This window comes from Phalangium opilio, unplaced genomic scaffold, assembly GCF_054372755.1.
Source record: "Phalangium opilio isolate 3A_F unplaced genomic scaffold, DU_Popi_V2 ptg000031l_1, whole genome shotgun sequence".
Lineage (NCBI taxonomy): Eukaryota > Metazoa > Arthropoda > Arachnida > Opiliones > Phalangiidae > Phalangium > Phalangium opilio.
In genome coordinates, this window is record NW_028324158.1 from 12321776 (window position 1) to 12343376 (window position 21601).

Below are 21601 nucleotides of genomic sequence, written 5' to 3' on the forward strand. Positions count from 1 at the left end.
ACCTTAAATTTTATTCATTTCAAGTTAAGATAGTTGCAAATGGCGAGGAGAGCCTTCGTACGAATTATGTTTAGTCTATTTTATTTTTTTGAATGGGGAAACGTTTATCACACCCTATTTTTTAACCCAAGACAAGATGGGAGAGGGAGAATAAGTTACACGGTTGTCCGTCCCAACGACCCATCCCGCCTGTAGCTGCCACCGACAGACAAATTTCATAATTAGATATTACGCTACTCATTTAGTAAAATAAAATATTTACGCTCTTCACTGGTGGATAATATCTTCCCCCCATCCATGGACGGTGTTAGTTGAAGTCAAGAAAAGAGCAGCGGAGAACCGCATGCCACTTTGAAATTGAATGGCGTTACTAACGTCAAAATATGAAATACCAAGCGAAAACTCGCTCGCAATTTGAAATAACAGCGGAGTTAACAACCACTACAGCGTTTTATATCATAATATACTTTGCAACAAGTATTGCATAGTTAGCAGCCCTTGGTCTTGAACAAAGTTTTACCAGACTTTTATAGCGTATATTGAAATTCGTCGGTCTCTTTTAATACATAGTAAGTTCTAACTTCTTCCTGAAATTTCCATTTCCACCTTGATGAACTCTTAAAGAGCTACCGAGAGAGTGAGATAGAAGGGGCATAACCCCAACCATGCAACCATCCAGAGTAGGGCTAGTGTCGACGAAAAGTAAGTTCCGTTTTAAAAGGAATTAGCAACAAAAGACTTATTCACATGGTACGCGGTTTCCTCTTTAGCCGAAGAGATTCAAAAGATTCAGTATATACACCCATGATTCAAAAATGAGCCACCGCTTCCTTGACCTGCCCCCTCAATCCTTCCCTAAGGGTAAGGGGTCAACCCCGCTAACCACGGAAGACCTTTTTCCGGAATGGTCAGAATAAGGAGTACACCTTCCCACCAAAGCGAGTTAAGATTAATTTTACAAAAGACATTTAGGCCTAAGCTTAGAGTAAGAACTTTGGGATTTGCCATCTGCCGAATAGATTCTACATTTCTACATTTCTACGTTTGTTTTAAACTTTTAGGTCATATCTATTAAAAAAAGGCTAATTTTAGACTTTTAGACTTAAGAAAATTTGCGCCAGGCATCAAGTCAAAAATATTTGAGAAGCCGGTAACTAACATACGTCGGGGATAAGAATCAAGTGAGATTTCTTTTCTCTTATATATATATTATCTTTATGGAAAATAACGCGCATTTTTGAGCTACCGTTTATTTTGGCGACGTTCCCAGCATACAACGGGACTTTTAAACCCCCCCCCCCATCAAATGAAACTGAATAAGTCACCTCCGCTCTAATTGTATACCAGGACACTATTTATATATATAATACACTAAGAAAAAGAAGTGTATTAACTCGAAATAGTACCCTAACTCTAGAATCACATTACACATAAATGAATATAGCCTTAGATATCTTTCGGTTTATTCATTAATTTGGAGATTCGTAATCGAGGGGTCACTCACTTAGCGTCATCGGTGTACACGACTGACCATCAATTAACAGTGCTGAAATGATTACGATTAATCCGTAATCCGTAATCGGTGTACAGAGACTCTGGAGAGTGATTGGCCCCTCTTTGGTAATATTATAAATGTATAGTCAGTCCTATATAGTATACATTATACCCCACAACAATAATAGTCAAGTTATATATAGACCTTTTCGACTTGGTTACAAGAGCGCGGCGCTAATCTCATCTGTAATGTTATTATATTTATGGAGCGAATATGTCTGTCAGAAAGTGGATGTATTTCGCCTGCAGTAAAGTGCTCTATGATGTTAGACGAAGCGAGATGAAAATTACTAGCTAATATTTCATTTGTCGTTTCGTTTGTCGCCAGAGAGCGGGGAAAGCCGAGAAGCGTGACCCTCAGGCCCGCCGCGCATTTGGCCATGCCGCTATCCTTTCAAAAATAGAAGAAAATGGAACGGCGGCTAAGAGAGCACTCACTACACTATAACTGTTATAACGTCACTAAATTCTGCGAATTAATAACAGAGGTTGGTTGCCCTTACCGTACACAATGTCACCCTCTAGCTATGATTAATAACAACACACCATCTATTCCATTTTCCACGTCACTCCAACTTCCAACTCCCAAACTATATAGACAAATACGTTTATTACAAACAGAGAAACCAACACACAGGAACGAGGCCACCATTGGGGTATCCTCCCTGTCGTTGATAAGCTTACCTCCGCTCCGTCTTCCGTCTGGCGTTGCTTCTTGGCACTAGAACGAATACCCCAGTGGCGGTCTCACCCCTGTGTGTTGGTTTCTCTGTTTGTGATAAATTAATTTGTCTATAGGAAATATTCTTCCTCCAGAGGGAGTTCAACCATCTAATCTATTAAGTAAAGTGTTATGTTGGCGAATGTCTCTGAAACAACTCATATTTCTCGGGCGCGAACCAAAAAATTCCCCCATCCCGGTACGTAACGTCGCAGACTGTGACTATGACTCTCGCGGTCGTGGTGTGATATGCCAAATTCTTCAGTAGGGGAACCTTTTTAAAAAATGGTTAGGTTAAGACATTTAATTTTTTTTTCTTTCAAAAAACATTTTTGACGTGCTCGTGCATTTGCGTAATTATCATTCCTCAGCGCGTTAGATTCGCTCGCGTCGGGCTTTTGAAAGTTACCGACGATTATGTTTCAACCAAAATGAAAAATTGTTCATCAAAAACTCCTCTTCCTTCTCCCTAAATAAACTTACGCGGTACAATAGATCCAAAGCTTTAAATGAATAGTTTAAGTTTGGGGACCCCAAAAATCGCAATTATTTCTGTAATTAGTAATTTAGTATTACAGACTTCTTGGGTCCTAATTAAGCCTTTTATAAATTAATTAAAAAAAAAAAAAAAAAAACAGCCAGCACGATATCAGTTTGAAGAAATCAGGAAAGGAAGGGGGGGGGTTATATTTTCAAGTTATCCAGTTAATGGTGTATGTTTTTCATACCAATTTTTATTGCACCAGTCGCTATCGTGGTCATGCACGAGGAAAAAGAGATTATTATATATTTTTTTAAAATAAAAAAAAAATATCCAGTTTTAAGAGATTTTGGAAAAATATATAAAAACTTGAGTTAGTTATATTTTTTTATTTTTGGGGAGAAGGAACCATTAAATTTGACACTACAATATAATCTATACTAAACCTTACCATACCCCCCCCCTGTCAACTATTAAATGTCGCGAACACTAAAGGGGGAGGAGTCAGTTTCTAAAATATGACACCATTTTTTTGTTTAAATTTAAAAATTCAGTTTAAAAAAAAAGAAAAAAATAAATATATTTCTTTGAAAATGATATCAGCCCGCGCATTTTTATAATCAAAATATAAAAGTTCATAATTCGAAGTAAATACGAGTTATTTCTTACCACATCTGTATGACACGAGGTCGAGAAATTGAGATAACTTCAATTTCCAAACGTTTTTAAAATTTTAAAGACGTCATCCTACATTTATTTTGCCTTCAAACTTTTAAAAATTGATAGGAAAGTTTATGCCCTTTTTTCAAAAAATGTTTAAACTTATAATTTCTTAAGTTTAAAATGTGCACGGCTTATCTACAATGAAGAATCAATAACACGTATTTAGTAGAAGCCCATGGGCGGCAGCTGAGAATCCAAAAACCACAAATTAAATTTAAAAAAAAAACCAAAAAAATTAAAAATGGTTGACCCTGATGTGCTATATCTGAATTTTTAGAACCCGCCTCCTAATTTACGATATTGAGTTTAGCTATGATATCTTGTCCTCTTATATCCCCCCTCCAAGCTATGATATCTCTTCCCCCCCCAGCGGGTCGACATTCTAAAAACCTCAAGACGAGGAGGTTAACTTCACTTCGATCCAAGAAGGTTTCATAAAATTTATTATACAATTTCTTCTTCCAATTCTTATCTATTCGGTGTCGTATATTATTGAGGAAGACATTGACAAGCCCGAGCATTTTTTGGGTTTACTTCGCGCGACCTCCAAAAGTATTTAAAAGCATTTATATAAAATATATATTTTTCAAATTACTTTACTGGATGATAAGAAATAAAAGTTGAAATTTTATATTGAAAATCAAGTTTGTCAAGTTTATAAACTATATATATTATTGATAAGTTATAAAAATTTTCTGATTTATACCAAGAAAACCCGAGAAAGTGTATATCATACCATTTCTTTCTTATTTGTGGAGGGATTTTAGTCTAGAGGAGGCTGGGTGTATTAAAGGAGATGGGGGGTTTAGGCAAAGACTAATGCACCAATAACAGGATTAATAACAACGTGTCATCTGGTTGTTGGAGTATATGGGGGGCTCATACCCCAAAGCCCCATACCCCCGAAAGGAGTAGTCAGTCGTCAGACAAGAGAGAGAGGGAGAGTAGGGGAAACGCATTTCAGATTATTTCCTATGTAACCCTCCATGGTTCTCGACTTTAGCTTGCTTGCTGACAATCTATCTACTCTAAGAAAGGATGAAACTCACTAAGAAATATGGGTATAAATTGTATGCCTTTCTAGATTGTAAAAGTCACAATGGTCACGTGATGACTTAATAGTCGAAATGGCCGAGTCGCTCTTCACGAGACACACACAGAGAGAGAACGGATCGGAGCGGGCGCGAGAAAGTCTAGAAATTGTCCTACAGTTGTTAGACCCCAGTTCATCTCGACAATAAAACTCAGCAACGCGTGGTAAAACGCGGAGCGAGACGTTACTTTTAATACTACTGAACCTTAATATTGAGATGAATTGAAGAAAAGCGCGTGAGTGTAGAGATGAAAAGCTCGAGCTGGAGGAAAGATTCTTGGACAGAGAGAGAGAGAATGCACACACGAGGATGAGATAGACGTTATAGCAATAAGAGAGAAAGCGTAGCATTATATTGTCTTTTCGCTTGGCTGCTCCGGACTCCGAGCGCCCGAGAGCACTAACCCCCCCCCCCTCTCCACCCCAATCCCAGTTTTCCTAAAAATCTCTCTACATCTCTAGAGAAACTGGGAGTAAGTAGTACCTCTTTCCACTTTCTCTTTAGGAGAAATAAATAAACCAAAAGTTAATACATAAATCCTCTCAAAAAATATTATGTTTTTATATAAACTACATCATCCAATAAGCATCTTAATAAGCATTATTATTTATAACTTCGCCGGGTTATTTACTTCTGACAGACCAAAGAGTATGAAAATGGAAGAGCACCCTACCCTTATTTAGACGAAAATAGAAAAGTTAATATTAACCGCTAGATAGCTTGCTAGCTATCCCGGGCTCAGATTTTATTTTCCTAAAACTTTATCCCCCTCCCTTACCCTGTTTATCTTAAGACAGAAAGGGGGGGGTTGTGGGGGCGGTTTAATTGGGGGCAATTAAGACCAAGAGAGAAACGATGATGATCATCATCGAGTTAGAGTACCCCCTTTTCCAAGATACCCCCTTACCCGGAATTGCCACTCGAGAAGCCAGATTCTATTACCAACTTAAGAGATAATAAATATATAAACCTTCCCTTCTCCCCCCCCTAGCCCGGAAGATGAAGATGAAGGGGGTAAAGCCCCCTCAAAATAAATTAATTTACTTTAAAATAATCTCAACTACTTCTAGATTTATATAGCAAAAATAAATTAAGTTCTGAATCTGAAATTATTAATTTTTTAACTAAAATATAGAACGAAGTTAGTTAGTAAGGGGGGGATAAAGCCCCCGTCAGGATGGTGGGGCGGAAGCGTTACAAATAGATAATAAACTTATTACAACGGGGGGCAGACATCTCCCGGCGACATAACGCGATTACGTAACCCCAACCCCTTCATACATAGTTATTACTAGCATACAAAAGAGTGTGTTAGTAGCAAAAAGGCCAGGGATATAACAAGTTAGGTAACAAGGCTTACGTAAACTCAATCCAAGGGAGGGAGAGAGAAGGTGGGGGAGTTTCCCCCAGCCCTTAAAGAGGGGTCGGACAACTACCCCTTAAAATATTCCTACTACTACCACCACCACCCTGACAAACGCAACGCGTGTGACGACTCTTGTAAAATACATACACGTTTAAATATCCGGGAGCCTCCTGGCTGCGCATGGCTTATGAATACAAGAGATTGAGGGAGGGGGGTTGTTCCCCCCGACATGTCCTGCCCCCTTCCTCGCGCTTTCCACGAAGGAAACACGCGCTAAGTGATTTTATTAATAATCATCTCTCGTTGCGCGCGCGAGTGGTAGGTGGTATGTTGGACGGGGGGGGGGGTACAACCCCACTAGAAGAAGGCGCTCTCTCAATCGAATTCTAGTTCTATCCTCTGATCCGGAGAGTACTTTTCCTTCCCGAGTAGAACATTAATGGGAGCATTTTTCTAGCGCGTCTCTATCCATGGAGAGTCAGTCAGTCCTCGAGTATGAGCGACGGATGAGAGGGGAGGGGGGGGGGTAAAGCCCCCTCTTATTCTCCCTTGTTGGGGGAGCTATTAGTTGACTCGATTTTCTTTGATTTTTTGGGGCCTGCCGACCTCTCTTCATTGATTAAATAGAGACCCCTCCCTCCTTCCCGCTATGGGGGCTTTCTCCCCACCCATTCTTCAGGAAGATGACGTTAAAAGCTGGGCACACGCCTCTTTTACATATTTTCAAAGGACAGGCATATTGTTTTGGTAAAATCAATATGACATGTGGGTGGGAGGGATGAAATGAACACACCCCTTTATATGATTGGATAAAGTTCACGAATCTTAATTATAAATGACATATCATTAACAAAACGTATTAATTACAACCGAATAATTAATACAAAATTTTTGTTTTTTATTTACAGGTAAGCTGAAAAATCTTTCTTGTCAAATTGATATAATTTCGAAAATCAAAGTACAACACGGTAGGGCGAAATATTTCCATATTATTATAAATTTTGACAGTATCGCAGTTGTTGTATTTTTAGTACATACATTTAATATTACGTAACCCCATACCGTTTAAATGGGCCTTGAACTTTAATAACGGCAAAGATACCATGGCGAAATTTAAACCCAAAATACATACGTCTCAAAGCGAGGAGTACTCAAGGAGCAATATGCTATCTTTTCACTGCAAACTCAACTAACATCAAAAGCGGGTTACAAACATAATTCGGGGTCAAGTCACGCCTAATTTTAGTAATATACCCATCTTAGTTTATCTCAGTTTGAAAATACAACACTGTAAAAGCGTAATAATCTCGCCTAGATATCCTTTTCAAAGTCAACCTAAATTTGCTGTTCTCAATAAGCAACAGAAGCTGAATAATCTTAAGCAAAACGGTATGGCAAATTGCGCGTGAAAATATAGCAAAGATGGCAAGCAATATGAAACTAGAGATGGGAGGGAAGGGGTTAAAAAGGGGTGGGGGTTCAGGCGGGGGAGGACAGAATGACAAAGAGGTATCAAAGGCTTAACAGACACAGAAGAGAGAGAGAGAGCGCGGAGAAAATCTAGTAAAAGTCAACCTGAGATTGGATAAGAATATAAAGTTTAAAAGATGGAAGATATACCCTTTCTAAGGTTGAAACCCTCGGAGTGGTACTAGGGATGTTAAGAGACAGGAGAACGGGAGTGGAGTAGGATGCGGTTGCCAAGAAACGGAAGTCCCCGGAAATAAGCTCATAATCGGCAACAATCCTTTAATAATATCAGATACACCCTTCTGTAATACGCGCCCCGTGGCCCCAACCCCTTTAGTGTTCTAGAAATGGGGTTTAACTACACCCCCTACTCCAAAACCCACTACATCTAGAAGGAAAGTGAACGAATATAATACAGGAATATCTCACTCCCATCTCCAACTCTTATGAGAAGGATTCATTTCATTGAACTGAATTGAATAGTTTCTCACATGAATAATGAACCAAAATAGAGGGGGATCAATTCGTAAATAATATTGACTGTAAGAGATCTGAAAATTTTCTAAATATTCCTGTAAGAATTCAATATATTCCGAAACGCATTACTATTATATATTAAAGCTTATATCGGCTTTCGTTTCATTTACAAGGAAAATATTAAAATATATTTGGCCAAGAGGGAAGGAATGGAACATTCAAATATAATTTAGAGAAATATTTTAATTAAAATCTTCAAACTTAATTTCGTTTCCCCTCAGAGAATACTAACTAAAACTTATTATTATCAAAGATATTTAAATAATATATAATTAAATTAATCCTTGAATTAATTTAAAATATGTCGCAAATTTAAAATTCAATTTGATTTTCAAAGAGAAAAATAAATACATGTATACACGGGAGTACTGCGGTGAAACGTTTTACAGGGGCACGTTGAAATAACATGGGATTGATTCAGCCTGAAGTTCGGCTTCCCTCATAAAAATATTTTTGTGGAAAAAAATCCCAAACAAACCGCCTTTACTTTGCATTAAACTGATGCATTCTGGGTAATTTTTTTAATAGACGTTATATTTAACATAACTCTACCATAAAATTCTATTTAAACTCGGGGGCACTATTGTCGCCATCTATATTAAGGTTTAAGACGACATAGAGAAAGGGGGGAGGGGAATGCAACTAATCCTTTAATGATTCGTCCCCCCTTCTAATTTGTCCTAACGAGACAACATTGGAGCCTATTAGTCGCGTTATAAGCCGCCGACGCCGACATAAGCCTTCTTCCCTGAACCCCCTCCCACTCTCTCCCTTCCTTCCAAGGCTTAGCGACACTTCTCTCTCTCTGTCTCCGAAGATTCTCTCTCTCTCTCTAAATAGAGAAACCGAGCAACGATTAGATTGTGAGGCGAGGAGCAAAACAAGCGGAGAATCTTTACCGAATTAAATAAAGAGTCTAGCGGAGGAATATAGAGAGACAAACAATTTTAAAACCAACGAACGAACAAAACATGTTTAGCGAAACTTCCTACCTTCCTAAACCCAGCCTTCGCGGTTAATTTTTTTGCATTCCTAAGCAATTGCAATTGCAAGGGTATAATTAAAATAATATAAAGAAATTTGTTTACTCGCTCGTGTATTTTATAAATAAAGGGTGTTTCTTAGACCTATTAAAAATAGGTCATTTCAGTTAGAATAAGTATTATTTGAAACTTGGTGGGGGAGGGAGGGACTTAAAAACAGTTCCATAGGATTCTTCTTTAGGATTTATTTTTCTTCTACTAATGACACAGAATTACAAAACTGACCTATTTAAAATAGACCAAAATTCTTATCGATTCTTACACTAAAAAGTCGGAAGATACCCTTTTCCGTGAGAGAGAGAGGGGCGGTTGAGATGAAAGTCATTAGTGAGTTTTTAATCCAAAGGTTAATAAAAGATGGGGAAGAAGTAACGGGCTACTTATTAAGGATTTTTGCCAAAGAGCAAAGTTCGGCCGTGGGGTCTAACCCCACAACCCCCCGAGTAGCTAATTATTTTTAATTCTTGGAAAGAGAGGAAGGGAAGAACCATCTCTAGCCATTATCATTTTTCTGGAAGCCATCGCCACGCCTAGAGTGGAAGGTTTTTTTTATTTCGCTTCCCCTGTTCAGGAAGCATTATTTCGGAAGCACAATTTCTCGCTTCCTCTCTTCCCCCCCCCCTATTTCCTGGGCAAGGCGAATGCAGTTTTTACAGGCGTTCCCGAATGCTCATTAATAACTTATGGAATTTTAATTACGGGGGGCTCTAATTACGGACGACTAGCGTCTCCAGATTAATTAGGCATAGAAAATAATTTCCCCTTCCCTCCATTTTCCTTTTTATTCTTAAAGGGGTACTAACACTATATAATAAAACATTTTCATAATCTTATTTTTATATCAATTGATAAACGTGTTAAAGATAAAAAAATGTTTCGGACATTACATCTTAAAGAGATAGTACCACAAATTAAAAATAAATAATTCGTGATACTATCACTTTAAACCTCCTCCCCCTTTATCGCAAAAATTCACTCCCCTCCCCCCGTTTTTCTTTTATACCTTAGGGAGTTTTACAACTTCGGAAATAGGGCTTAGTTCTTATTTGGGAGAGGGGGGCTAGACCCCTTTAAAAGGGGGTCGGTGGATGGGGGGCATAGTGTTTCATTCCCGCTCATATTCTTAATTTGCTAATTTTTTCGCAATCTTCCTTATTATCTTTTCTAGCAGCAAGGAGATACCAAACCCCTTCCCCCAACGCTCCATCCAAAACTCCCAAATAATTTTTTTTTAATTTTAAACTTTTGAAGGCATTAGGCAAATTACTACATTTTTTCCTGTCCTTTGTGAACCCTTTTTAAAAATTTGGTCCCTTGTTTTTTCTTTTAATCTATAAAATTAACCAAATTTCCAGCTCTGGGTAAAAAAAAAGAGAATTTGTAATTAGTAGGAATTTTTAAGTCGATTTTATAATAAAAATAAAGGATTAAAAGGGAGAATGAAACGTCTTGAAATTCAGCGCTACTTTTGCATCTCGTATAGATATGGTCAAGAAGTGATATCTATTTTATTTGGGGAGAAGGTGTAATTTCGCCACATTTCCTGTTTATCCCCAGTCCAAACGTAGGTCCGGAGTTAGTCCCCGGCTTCCTCGCATCTAAATTACAACCAGCACCTCATTGGTTCTTGAAAACACGTCAGCGCGACGTAAGTAGCGAAAATTACGTATTTTCCGACTGAGAGTGTAGCGAAATAGCCCGGCCGTCTTTTACGTCCCCCCTTGTATTTTGAAAGGGGGACTGGGACTATGGCGCGCGGTGACTTAGGCATCTTATACCTTCTCCCTAATAAACTAGATATCACTTCTTGATATGATGGTATATAAGATTTAATCTAGGCAAGGTATGGTATCATGGTTCGCTTCGAAAGGTTAAATTTACGGAACGGGGGTGGTCTTAGGGTCTTTTGCCTATCGTACTGATGGTACTTGGTATTCGGGAGGTAAAAAAGCCGGGCGCGGTGTCAAGTATGAGAAAGCGTTGAATTTTTCCAGTTCACATATTTTTGGGGATTGGGGGAGGGGGTGTGTTATATTCGGATTCTTTCATCCGACGCTATTCCCCCCTCAATCTCATCCTTGGGTACGAAAATCTCTGGTCGCTCCACTGATTTCCGATGGATATTCTTGTACCCGCCCCTACCCTATCCCCCTTTCTGATGGGGGATACCCCCCTTCTAGATGTACTTGGAATCATCCGCGCAACATCGCTTATGATCACATCGTCCTTTCAGTACCCCTCCCCATTATTTCCCACTAATAAAATACACAAGACTTGGGCTACTTATTGTTTCACACCAAAATTAAGACAGGGCCAGAATTTTACGAATACATATCTGAAGAGATGAACTTGTAACTCTGGTTCTTTAAGAGATACGGGGATGACCTTTGAGTATGTTATAGCCCTATTTCTCCCCTTTGCAACCATACTAAATACTTGGGTTTACGACAATCAGGGCCCGAGTAATTAAACAAAATGTTCATTTAACAAACTTCTTACTCCTGCCATTATATAATCTCTCTGCTTCAACTAAAAGTACATTTTCCAACTAATTTTCACCGTACCAAGCACTTGAAATAATTTTGAAAATGTATCTGAAATAGCTAAGAATTCGTTAAGACACTATGGGAGCCCCTTCTTGGGAGACTTGGGTAATATCCCCATTATATTGGGTATTGGTGGGGCCATAGAGTTGGGCATGGTCAGGGGGGGTCTGTGATGGGCGGGTTATTGTTGTCGGCTCGGGGTGCGTTCTAAGTTATTATTTTCATTCCGAGAGGAAGAAGAAGAGAGATCCAAGAGGATGAGAGTAGCGTTTCTTAGCAACGGGATTTCGGCAGCAAGAGAATGTTAGCCATCTTTTTCTTATTTTTCCTTTCTCTCTCTCTCTGTGTCTTTCCGCTTGCAAGCGTATCGTACGGCGTGTGTGTGTATGGTATCCGGGGGCTTCCCCCGTCATCCCATTGGCTCAAAAATCTCCATTGTCACTTCTAATAGAGAGCCGAGGGATTATGCCCCCCATCCCCATCCCATAGACTAGTCCTTACGCCTTTCTAGACACATACGTTTTCATCCATATAGTTCATACTCCGTTAAAACCAGCTAGCTCCAACCGAATAAAACTTAGCTTAGAACACGAATGATGGTCTTAAAACTCAAATAGGTATGATATATTTTAGATATCTATGAATTAAAGCTTTCAAAAACAAAGTGTGTTTACAAAAAAAATTACATATCCATTAAGTGTGGTTACGAACAAATTGCGGTTATGGTGTTGAGTGTATGTGAGAGTGTGATATGGTGTTTTGCACCTTCACGGGGTGTTGATTTTCCAGTCTCTCAATTTCCTGAATGACTCCATCGAACCTTAACCACTGAGACCCGATTTTAAAAAGCCTTCGTCACCGACAAGTTAGAGAGAAAAAGTATAAAAAAGTTCAGGACTACTTGTACACGTAAAAACCGCCCACTTCAATGCGCCTCTTGCCTTCTTAATCAATTCCCTATTATTTTGGCAACCAAACATTAATGGATGCCCCCCCCCCCAAACACGGTTTTTGTATAAAAAAATATAGATACATGTAGTTAATGAAAGGGGAAAGAAAAACCATAACCAGTCGATTGCAAAATGTTACCAAATAACTTTGTTTTAACTATATGGAAAATTATATAGTATAAATTCTTTTATCTAGCTGTGACTATAGAGGGCGTTTAATAGACGCGGATATGGCTGGATTAACACATGGTTTTTGCCCATTTGCAAAAAAAATAAGATAAAATAATCATGAAGGTCATAAAAGATTACAAATAAATATCGGTCATAATTCAAATTTCTAAATAAAAAAATATATTTTCACTATATTTTTTGCCACGTACAATTTTCCCTGCATTTTATCCCATACCATAGATTGAAATATACAGAAATAAACCCCTTATAATTGAAAAGCGTAGAAAATTCGGTTAGAAATGAAACCCCATAAAAAAGAAATAATATTATTATTATCCGTATCGTATGATGGGGACCCACAAAAAAAATATGTCGTCAAACTCTTGAATTTTGATCCGCGAGGTCAAAAAGATTGAGAGAGACGCAAAAAGGTTGGTCGGTCAGTGGCTGGGTAGGAGTGTGTCCCCCCAAAAAACAAGATATGTCGGTTAGCCTCTATGGGTGTCATAAGGGGTACCCACTTACACGCATGCATACAAGAGGGTCCCCAACACAAAAGGCGGGAGAAAACCTTTCGCGCCATCCAAAAAGAGGCGGGAAATGAAAATGAAAAAAAATTCCAAGTGATAGAAATATTCTTTTGGTTCATATAAAGGAGTTTTTAATACGCTTGGAAAACGCAATAATATCATAGCTGGGACGAAAACCTTAACGAGTCCATCTGTTCAAAAGACTCGAGAATCTCATGGGGAAAGTTCCGTAGCGAGAAAGATACGGTTTATAATATTGTCAAGGGGCCGGCGTGGAATTTTGAGCTTGTTCTATAGTTAGTAGAAACATATTCGTCGAGATTGTCTGTCCGCTTGGAAAAGCCCGGCTACATGTCGGAGTTAATCCTACCAAGGGGGAGAACTGCTATAATCCGAGAGTCGTCGTCGACTAGGACGGACGAGGAGGACGAGGGGATTAAGCCCCAGCGGCGGCGGCGCTTTTTATGTTTAAGGCAAAGAATATGGGGATGAGCGCGCTCAGATTCTATTCGTTTATGAAAACTCAGTGTGGCTGAAAATTACACGTCGTCCGCCACCTGGTGGCGCGACATTTTACGCCCAAAAACCTTTCTCGCGGCGACTCAAAAACTATTCTTAAAAGCTTTTTTCCCAGCAACCACTACCAGGGACACGTTCGCACTATAACCCCACACATCATTCATTCATCTATTAAACTATTATTTTAATTAAGTATTCCTATCACTTATTTAGTTAGTTAACCTCAACACGAGATAGAATTTAATTCTAGACATTTTGGGGAGTAAAAATTTTGTTTTTATTAGGTACTATCTTTATAATTATTTCTTAAAAGGTTTTAAACTAAATTAAAATATATGTAATATCAATTCAGTGGTTACTGAGATGGGAGGAGCTACGGGGACGTGACGTCAATATTGGTATAGTCTTAAATTGTATGGCCTGAGCTGACATCTTCCAATATGGTTGCCAAAACCGATTAAAGAGATAGGGAGGGTGTGACGTCACGGAGGTTCGCAGTAGCAGGGTATAGTCTGAGCTCGCCGTGGTCAGTGGTCAGCTATCCACTACCCTCTCGAACTACCTTTCCCGAATAACTTTAAAATGAAACTAAATCACCTTTACAAAGTTATAATTGATTAGTCAATAATTACATACTGATAATTTGGTCGCTGACTAAGTGCGAACGCGTTGTTACTCACTGGGTACTTGCGTATGTTATGGATCTAGCGACGAGAATTCGGAACTTCTTTAAATGTACATTAAAGCGGAATGAAATTGCATTCAAGTTTTGTAGTTTATTTGTGGGCGCGCGGTCGTCTCTCTCTTTTTCTATATCTTTATGAGAATAAAGCGACCTGACCCCCAAAACCCAACCCCGTAAAACCCCGCGTCTGACGAACAATACGGGCTTAGGCCCCCGAGGTCGACCCCAAAATAGAAAAATATAGCAATACTCTTTACCATCACCGTCAGGCCGGCGTATATTACAAAAATAAAAAAAAAAAAAAAAAAAAAAATAGAATCTGAGAGAAAAAGGAGGGGATTACGAAATTTTGGATGAGTTGTCCCACCTTTATTCAAAATCATTGGTTCGTAAGAACACGAAGCCTAATTATATAAGAGAAAGCTTTATAATAATCCCTCTATAACATACCAACCAACAACCATCCTGCTACTACCAAGGCCTAGAGGAAATCATCCGAATGCATTTAAAAAAGAATTGTACCTTTGTATGAACCAGTATAGGTTTAAATCCGAATTTAAACTACGCTCATTTTTATCCAATGGCTGAGGTTTCCAACGCCAAAAACCGTTACAGCATGCATCCCTGTCCTCATTTTTAATTCAATTTCTATGATATTTCGAGCAACTATTACTGTACTCTATTTTGGCCAAGGCTTAGTAGGTTTTAATAATAAAAAGTTTGCCCAACTCACAGTTAGAAGGTTATGTTGTCCCGTTTGTTGTTTAGTGATTCATTCAGGATTTCCTCCGAACACAAAACACGCGCGAGATTTTTAACTAATTTAAGTTGTATGTTAATGTTTACCGATTAACTATAACTGCAACTGCAACTGGCACTGCGTCTACGGGGACCCGAAGCCGACAACGCGAGGATCCTAGTAGACATGTCCTTTGGTTTTGATGGCCCAAGACCTACTACCCTTTCCTCCATCGCTTTCAAACCACTTTTAGATGTTTTCGAAAATACTGTATGATTTATAACTTTTTAGATAAGGGTTCCAGCTGAAACCGGGTACCATAATTGCCCCATTTGCGAAACGCTGTGAATTTTGCTTGCCCTTTCGTGCCTAGTTCAGTACTGGCCCAACAATAATAAGCCATTTTAGAATAGCTCTGCATGGGAAAATTTTGGTTCCCATCAAATAAATCCACTTCGCAATTACTTGTCAAATGATTCACTTCACGATTATTTGTGAAATTTTAAAAGTATAGATGGAAAATTTTCCCATCTAGAGTCACGTGACTAAGAGTAGAGCTACAGTATATAGAGATGGGCCGATACCGATCCCATATCGGTATCGGTACCGATATTTGACTTTAACCGATATATCGGTATCGGTTAAAAATGAACCGATATTTCTACCCGATATTTTTTAAAGAAATATATCGGTTAAAGTCAAATATCGGTACCGATACCGATATGGGATAGGTATCGGCCCATCTCTATACAACCTATTTTCTTATTTAATTTGTTATTGATATCGGTTAATATATCGGTATCGGTTTAATATCGGTTTATTCGAAGGATCGGGTAAAATATCGGTATCGGTACGTATCGGTTTCCCAAGTATCGAATGATATCGGTATCGGTTAAAACTGGTATCGGCCCATCTCTAACAGTATATAAGTGGTCCAAGTATTCAAATTCATAAATAATAACAAATGCTTTGGTGCTATTACTGCACGGATTGAAAGACCCCCGATGCCCTACAGCTACAACATCTAATTTTTACCCACACATCAAAACTTCTTGAAGGCTCGAATTGTCTAAAAGGCAATCCAATCAAACTAGTTCTAATAAATAAATTAAGGCAACGCGTTACTTTTCAAAGGTAAATGATTAATACAAGAGCGAGCTTTAAGTAAAAATAAAAAAATAAAACTAGTTTTACTTAAACCAAACAGTAAGATGATGAACTAACAAAAGAACAAGTAATTATAATTCATTCATTTTCTGATTGGAAACGCGTCAATTGGATCATGGAGATCAGGTTTTTTTTTTGGCCAGCGTCGATTGGAATGACCATTAATTAAAATATTTGCCTTTAGCTTAGATACATTCGTGAATTAAAAAGTCAAGACAATCGTAAATTAAAGAAATGCCTCGTTAATAATAAATCGATCGAGAAAATATCAATATGAAAGATTCCAGAGCGAGAGCGAGAGAGGGAAAAATAAGGCATTAATCAGATCGGACAGAATTCCATCCTTTTAAGTTTTTTCCTTATTCGAACTTTAAATAAATAACATATAACATCTTTCTCGCCTCCCTTCTCGTAACCAAAACTGGTCCCTGATTTTTAAAGGTCAAGTAACACTACACTCCATTATAAAATACAACCTATAGATAGTTTATAAGTTAAGAAAGACGTATGTATATACCCCAAACCTTTACGAGAAAAGATAATCTCTCTCTCTCTCTCAGAAAAGCAAACCAGATATCTTGTAAAATGACACGAAGTATTTATAATGACTTAAGTAATGGTAACTAGGTTGTCATTGGACTAATCCCAAACACTGATTTACTTCCCCCCATTTAAGAATCCCCTGGCAATCGTTTTCCAACATGGCCGCGGACACCCAACCCAAGTCGTACCGTAAATCATAGTTCTATCTGGTTGTTGTAAGTAGACAGGAGGGTGAGCAAAGCAAAAGGGGGTTAAGAGCTAGCTTACACGTGACACACGTGTTATGACGTAATGGGTGCCACTAGGAAGAGGTATGGTATTTTGATAGGGAGAGAAAACTAAATAATATTCTCCATTATGTTAGTTTCAAATTGAAAACAAGGATAAAATCAAAGTGTCGCTAACGGTATAACGGTTTGTCTAGCCATAAACAAGTAGGTGGACAGTTGATTCGCGTTTGTTTTTCGCAAGTACATACTTCACGAGATATGTCATATTTCCAAATGGAAAATCAAAACTTACCGCGTATCTCCGAGTGTTGTGTTAGTAGCAGCAGCTCTGGTAGAAGAATAAGAAACGCCGCGTTCCTGCAGGTACTAGCGAGTAATGAAAGATCAAAGTTCATCTAGGCGTAAGTCTTTTCTTCTCAATTAAACCAAAATGTGGTTGGTTCGTTGGTTGGTATCATCCAATTGATTACTGTGTTGATTGACGAACCAATATTGTGGATTCTATAGAAAGTAGAAATTGTTTAGAATTGCGTTGTAGGTAGGTAAAGACTTAGGTGGAATCTCCGTTACTCATTGCTAAAATGCCTCCTAGTGTAGAGGTATAAGAAGAAAAAAACCATAACCGTAAAAGCCCTTACTCTCTCCTACGGGGGGATGGGGGATATACCCCTGTGTTATAGGTAGTTAAAGGAAAAAATCCATAGAGAAGCAATAACGACGCTAGCAACAGATCCGTTCACAACTTGCCGATGTTAATCCCAAACTAACATTAAATAGTGATTGTTCTAGTGGTATAACCGATTGGAATTAATAAACGCTACGTTATCAATAACGGGGAATAGTATTTGGTGTTATTAATTGAGATTAACTTAAATTAGAAACCTATCATCATGGCTTCGGACTTACTCCACTCGAGTGTGAACACGACCTACTCTCGTTCACCGATATTTTCTAAAATTGAGAAGCGAGTGTTGGTTGGAGCCATTAAGAGGCTTAAGCCCCCTGACCATCTCTACCCACTACCACCACCACCCCGAAATATGAGGCCATCCCCAGCCCCATCCGTAGAGTGCTAGCCACTGTCCAGTTTGCGACCATTAACTTATTCTCAACGACAATGTCCATCGGTCGACGGCTAGAAACATCTCAATCTTGACAAAAGCGGAGTTTGGGGGTGAGTTTCGGGGGCCAAGGGAGATGCCCCATTAAAGCTATTGTAGGACCCCACTCTCCTCAATCTAAGGTGACCAATCGCTTCTGGACAGAATGACCATACAGCCTTAGCTGCCACTGATTTTGGAATTGTCTTTGAAAATCCCTAAAAATCGTGGGATCGGATACTTACTTCCCAGTATAGAAAAAATCTTAAGGAAGATGCTGGGAAGATGGTTTCCATGGTAACGGCTTTGAATTAGGGTTATCTATCTTTTTATATGGAAGATAGGAGTAGCAGAGAAAAAAAATCACTCTTTCTTCTTTGGGCCCGTTTACTATAAAGTCTATGAGAATACCTTTTAGGGTAATAACAATTTTTCACGGCGGCGAAAACCTTTTGGGAAATGGGGTTATAAATGGGGCATACCCCCTTCCCCCAATTCTACCCCGGCCCCCAAAAAATCTTATATATATATATATATTTTGTTATAAGAGAAAAAATATTTCAAATTCTCATATAGACAAAGGCCTACTTTTTCATGGGAGATATGTTGCAATTCTCGTTGGACTCAGTTACGTTACAGGTTGGTTTGGGGGTCATTAGGTCATTTATGTGACGTACGCAACCCAAACCAGTGGAACCCGCCACTGATAAATCTATCGTCAAACCCCCATTTTCAAAAAATATATATATAAAATGATAACCGGGGGTCTTTGGGGTTGAACACGTATTTTGACTTTAGAACTCCAGGATATACCTAAAGACAATATAACCGGACATCACCATAAAACGCTAGAAAATACCCAACCATCCCTTTTATTCATAGTCAAGTAACATGGAGATTTGGGGCAGAAAACCCCCATAGAGTTAAATAACATTGAAGGGGGGTAAAAAAGTAGATAAAAATATAAAATATATATTTTGAAAGTCACGTCGTGGGGTCGAGGGTAACTTCAATGATCCTGAAAGAATGGAAAGAAAAAACGGCTCTTTACCCCCACCCACCAACCCATCCAGCAAGCCAATATCATACTAAAGTATTTTTATCGCAAATAATACATTTTCTCCGCGGCCATTATTGCCCCCCACCCCCGACTACCCCAGACCCCAGCGCTCAAAAATAATGCCTAACTGCCGAGATGACGACCTTACCTATATATACTGTATACCTGCAAAAAGATATAGATTAAATCCATCCTTTAAAATACCCCATTTTCAATAGAATTTTAAAGAAAAATATCAATCTTCCAAGACTGAAAATAACCCATACATTTTGGGGGAAAAAACCAAAAGATTTTTGAAGATGGAAAAAAAACCATATTGAGTAAATTTGGGTTTGAAAATGAATGGCGGGGGGATTTCACATTTCTTGGGGTAATAAAGGGGGGGTTTCGAATTACCCTTACACTGGGGGATATGCCCCCCGTAACTGCATTCATTTCTTACTAAGTTTTTCTTCATTATTATATGAATAAGTTAAGAAATATATACTGAATGATACGTGAACCCCCAATCTCCTTGGAGAAGAAGAGGTTGGGGACGTGGGGGGGGGGTTAAGCCCCCTTATCATACGCGACAACTCGTTTCGTTCTTAAAGTGGGCAATTTTTAGTTGGGAAGAATTTCTGGAGCAGGGATGGATGATGGTGCCTGGAAAGGAATGAAACGCGATTCTTAGTGGGGGGGGCACCAGCCCCACCAACTCAGTCATCTTTCACTTTCGGGGGGTTTCCTTTTTAAGCATTAAAATAAAAAGAACCCTTTAACGTAACTGTATATAGAGTGCAGGAGAGAGAGAGGGCGTTATGGTCATATAACTTAGTGGAAACAATGATAAAAGGAATGCGAGATGGGGTTATGCCCCCACCCCCATACCCGCCAAACCCTACGCCGCGAGGAACGAAATAATGGAAAATTTTCATACCACCACATTTGTCACCCGAGCTTCCCCTTCATTTTTTGGCACTTTAAACAGTTACGCCACTTTAAAGTTGACTCCCCCGACCCCCATTTAACCCCACAGTAGAAACAAGAAGCCCCCCATATCAAACTATCTTATATATTAAATCCCTTAAATATGCTCAAAATAATTTGAGTGTGCCTAGTTTGTTAGTAATAAAAGAGCCAAGGCTTAACAACCTCGTGTTACATCAAGAGCCAAGACTTAACAACCTCGTGTTACATTTTAAAAACCATTGCTAAGAGCTAAGGCTTAACAACAAAACCACATTTTAAATATTCCTTTCTCAAAACTAAATACAATTACTTCTAAAAACGACGTTAAGATTGCGATTAAAATTAAATAATTACTTACAATTCTAAAAAAATTAAGTTATGATTCTTAAAAATACTCGAAAAACAGATCCGTAATACGACCGACCGTACCGACTCAACTACCTGAATAAAATCTAAAAAAAAAAAAAAAAAAAAAAAAATAGACCAAATTTGCTTCGTTTCACAAAGAATAGGCGAAAAGGTTTTTTAGCTTCCTTTGATAAAGCATAGAAAAATTATTATTTTTAATCTTAGGTTAACAATAAAAATAGAACAAAAATAGGCCTAATTAGCTAGCTTCGTAAGGAATATTAAAATAATAATAATAATACTTTTGAGCCAATAATAAATTTAAGTCTTAATAATTTAAATTAACATCGAAAATATGTACTGACAGACATATTTAATTTTAAGCAATAAACCCCCTTTTTATCCCATCCATTTCCGGAAGGAAGAGGAAAGATGGTGGTTGCAAGGGAGGTCGGGGCGGGGGGAAGCAAGGGGTTAAGGGGTTTGAATGATATTACTCGTAAGTGGAGCATTATGCAAAAAAACGAGTAAAGCTATATTCGTTCATCTTCTAGAAAGAGGAAGTCAAAGTCTTGAAGGCTGCTCCAATGCTTACACAAGTGTCGCGAGATGGTTAGGGTTCCCATTTTTTTCTTTGGCGCACATTTTTCTATTAAAGATGGTTTTGGGGTGCGCGTCACCCCCCCCCCCACCGACAAGAAATTATATTACATTGCTCCATCCATTTATCAAGCTCTTCCACGACACACCAAGTTGGTGCTAGCTAAGCCTTGTCAAACCCAAACCCAGGGATAAAGAAAAAAGAAAAGAAAAAAATATTTGACAATTTTAATACAGAATCTGAAATAATAAAATAAAATACAAGGGGGGGGGGTTATAAAGGGAAAGTTTAACAGACATTTTTACGCCTATTAAACCATGTATAATCTTTAATTATTACTTTTAAAAATTATTTCATAATACCTTTAAGAGTGTCAACCTCATAAGTCGAGGTCACATTTTTTAGGAGAGCCAAAAAAATACAAAAAAAGTGGATCTCTTAAAAAGTAGCTTAGATAAGAGTTGATAGAAAA

General features: G+C 38.4%; 1 protein-coding gene and 1 long non-coding RNA gene across 4 annotated transcripts in view; one reads left to right on the plus strand and one right to left on the minus strand.

Annotated features, from left to right (window-relative positions):
• The window catches only part of LOC149690672 (sal-like protein 1), a 79410-nt gene that overhangs the window by 33374 nt on the left and 24435 nt on the right, over window positions 1-21601 (plus strand). For 2 of the 3 annotated variants that reach the window (XM_089870248.1, XM_089870249.1), the window contains one exon: window positions 6848-6907. The exons of the other annotated variant lie outside the window; for it this stretch is intronic. In XM_089870248.1, the coding sequence (XP_089726374.1) occupies window positions 6848-6907 (60 nt within the window). The remainder of the gene's footprint in view (window positions 1-6847; window positions 6908-21601) is intronic. 3 annotated transcript variants of the gene reach the window in all.
• The window catches only part of LOC149690673 (uncharacterized), a 67524-nt gene continuing 63357 nt past the window's right edge, over window positions 17435-21601 (minus strand). Inside the window, exon 5 of the long non-coding RNA XR_016383778.1 lies at window positions 17435-17570. This is a non-coding gene — a long non-coding RNA (uncharacterized LOC149690673). The remainder of the gene's footprint in view (window positions 17571-21601) is intronic.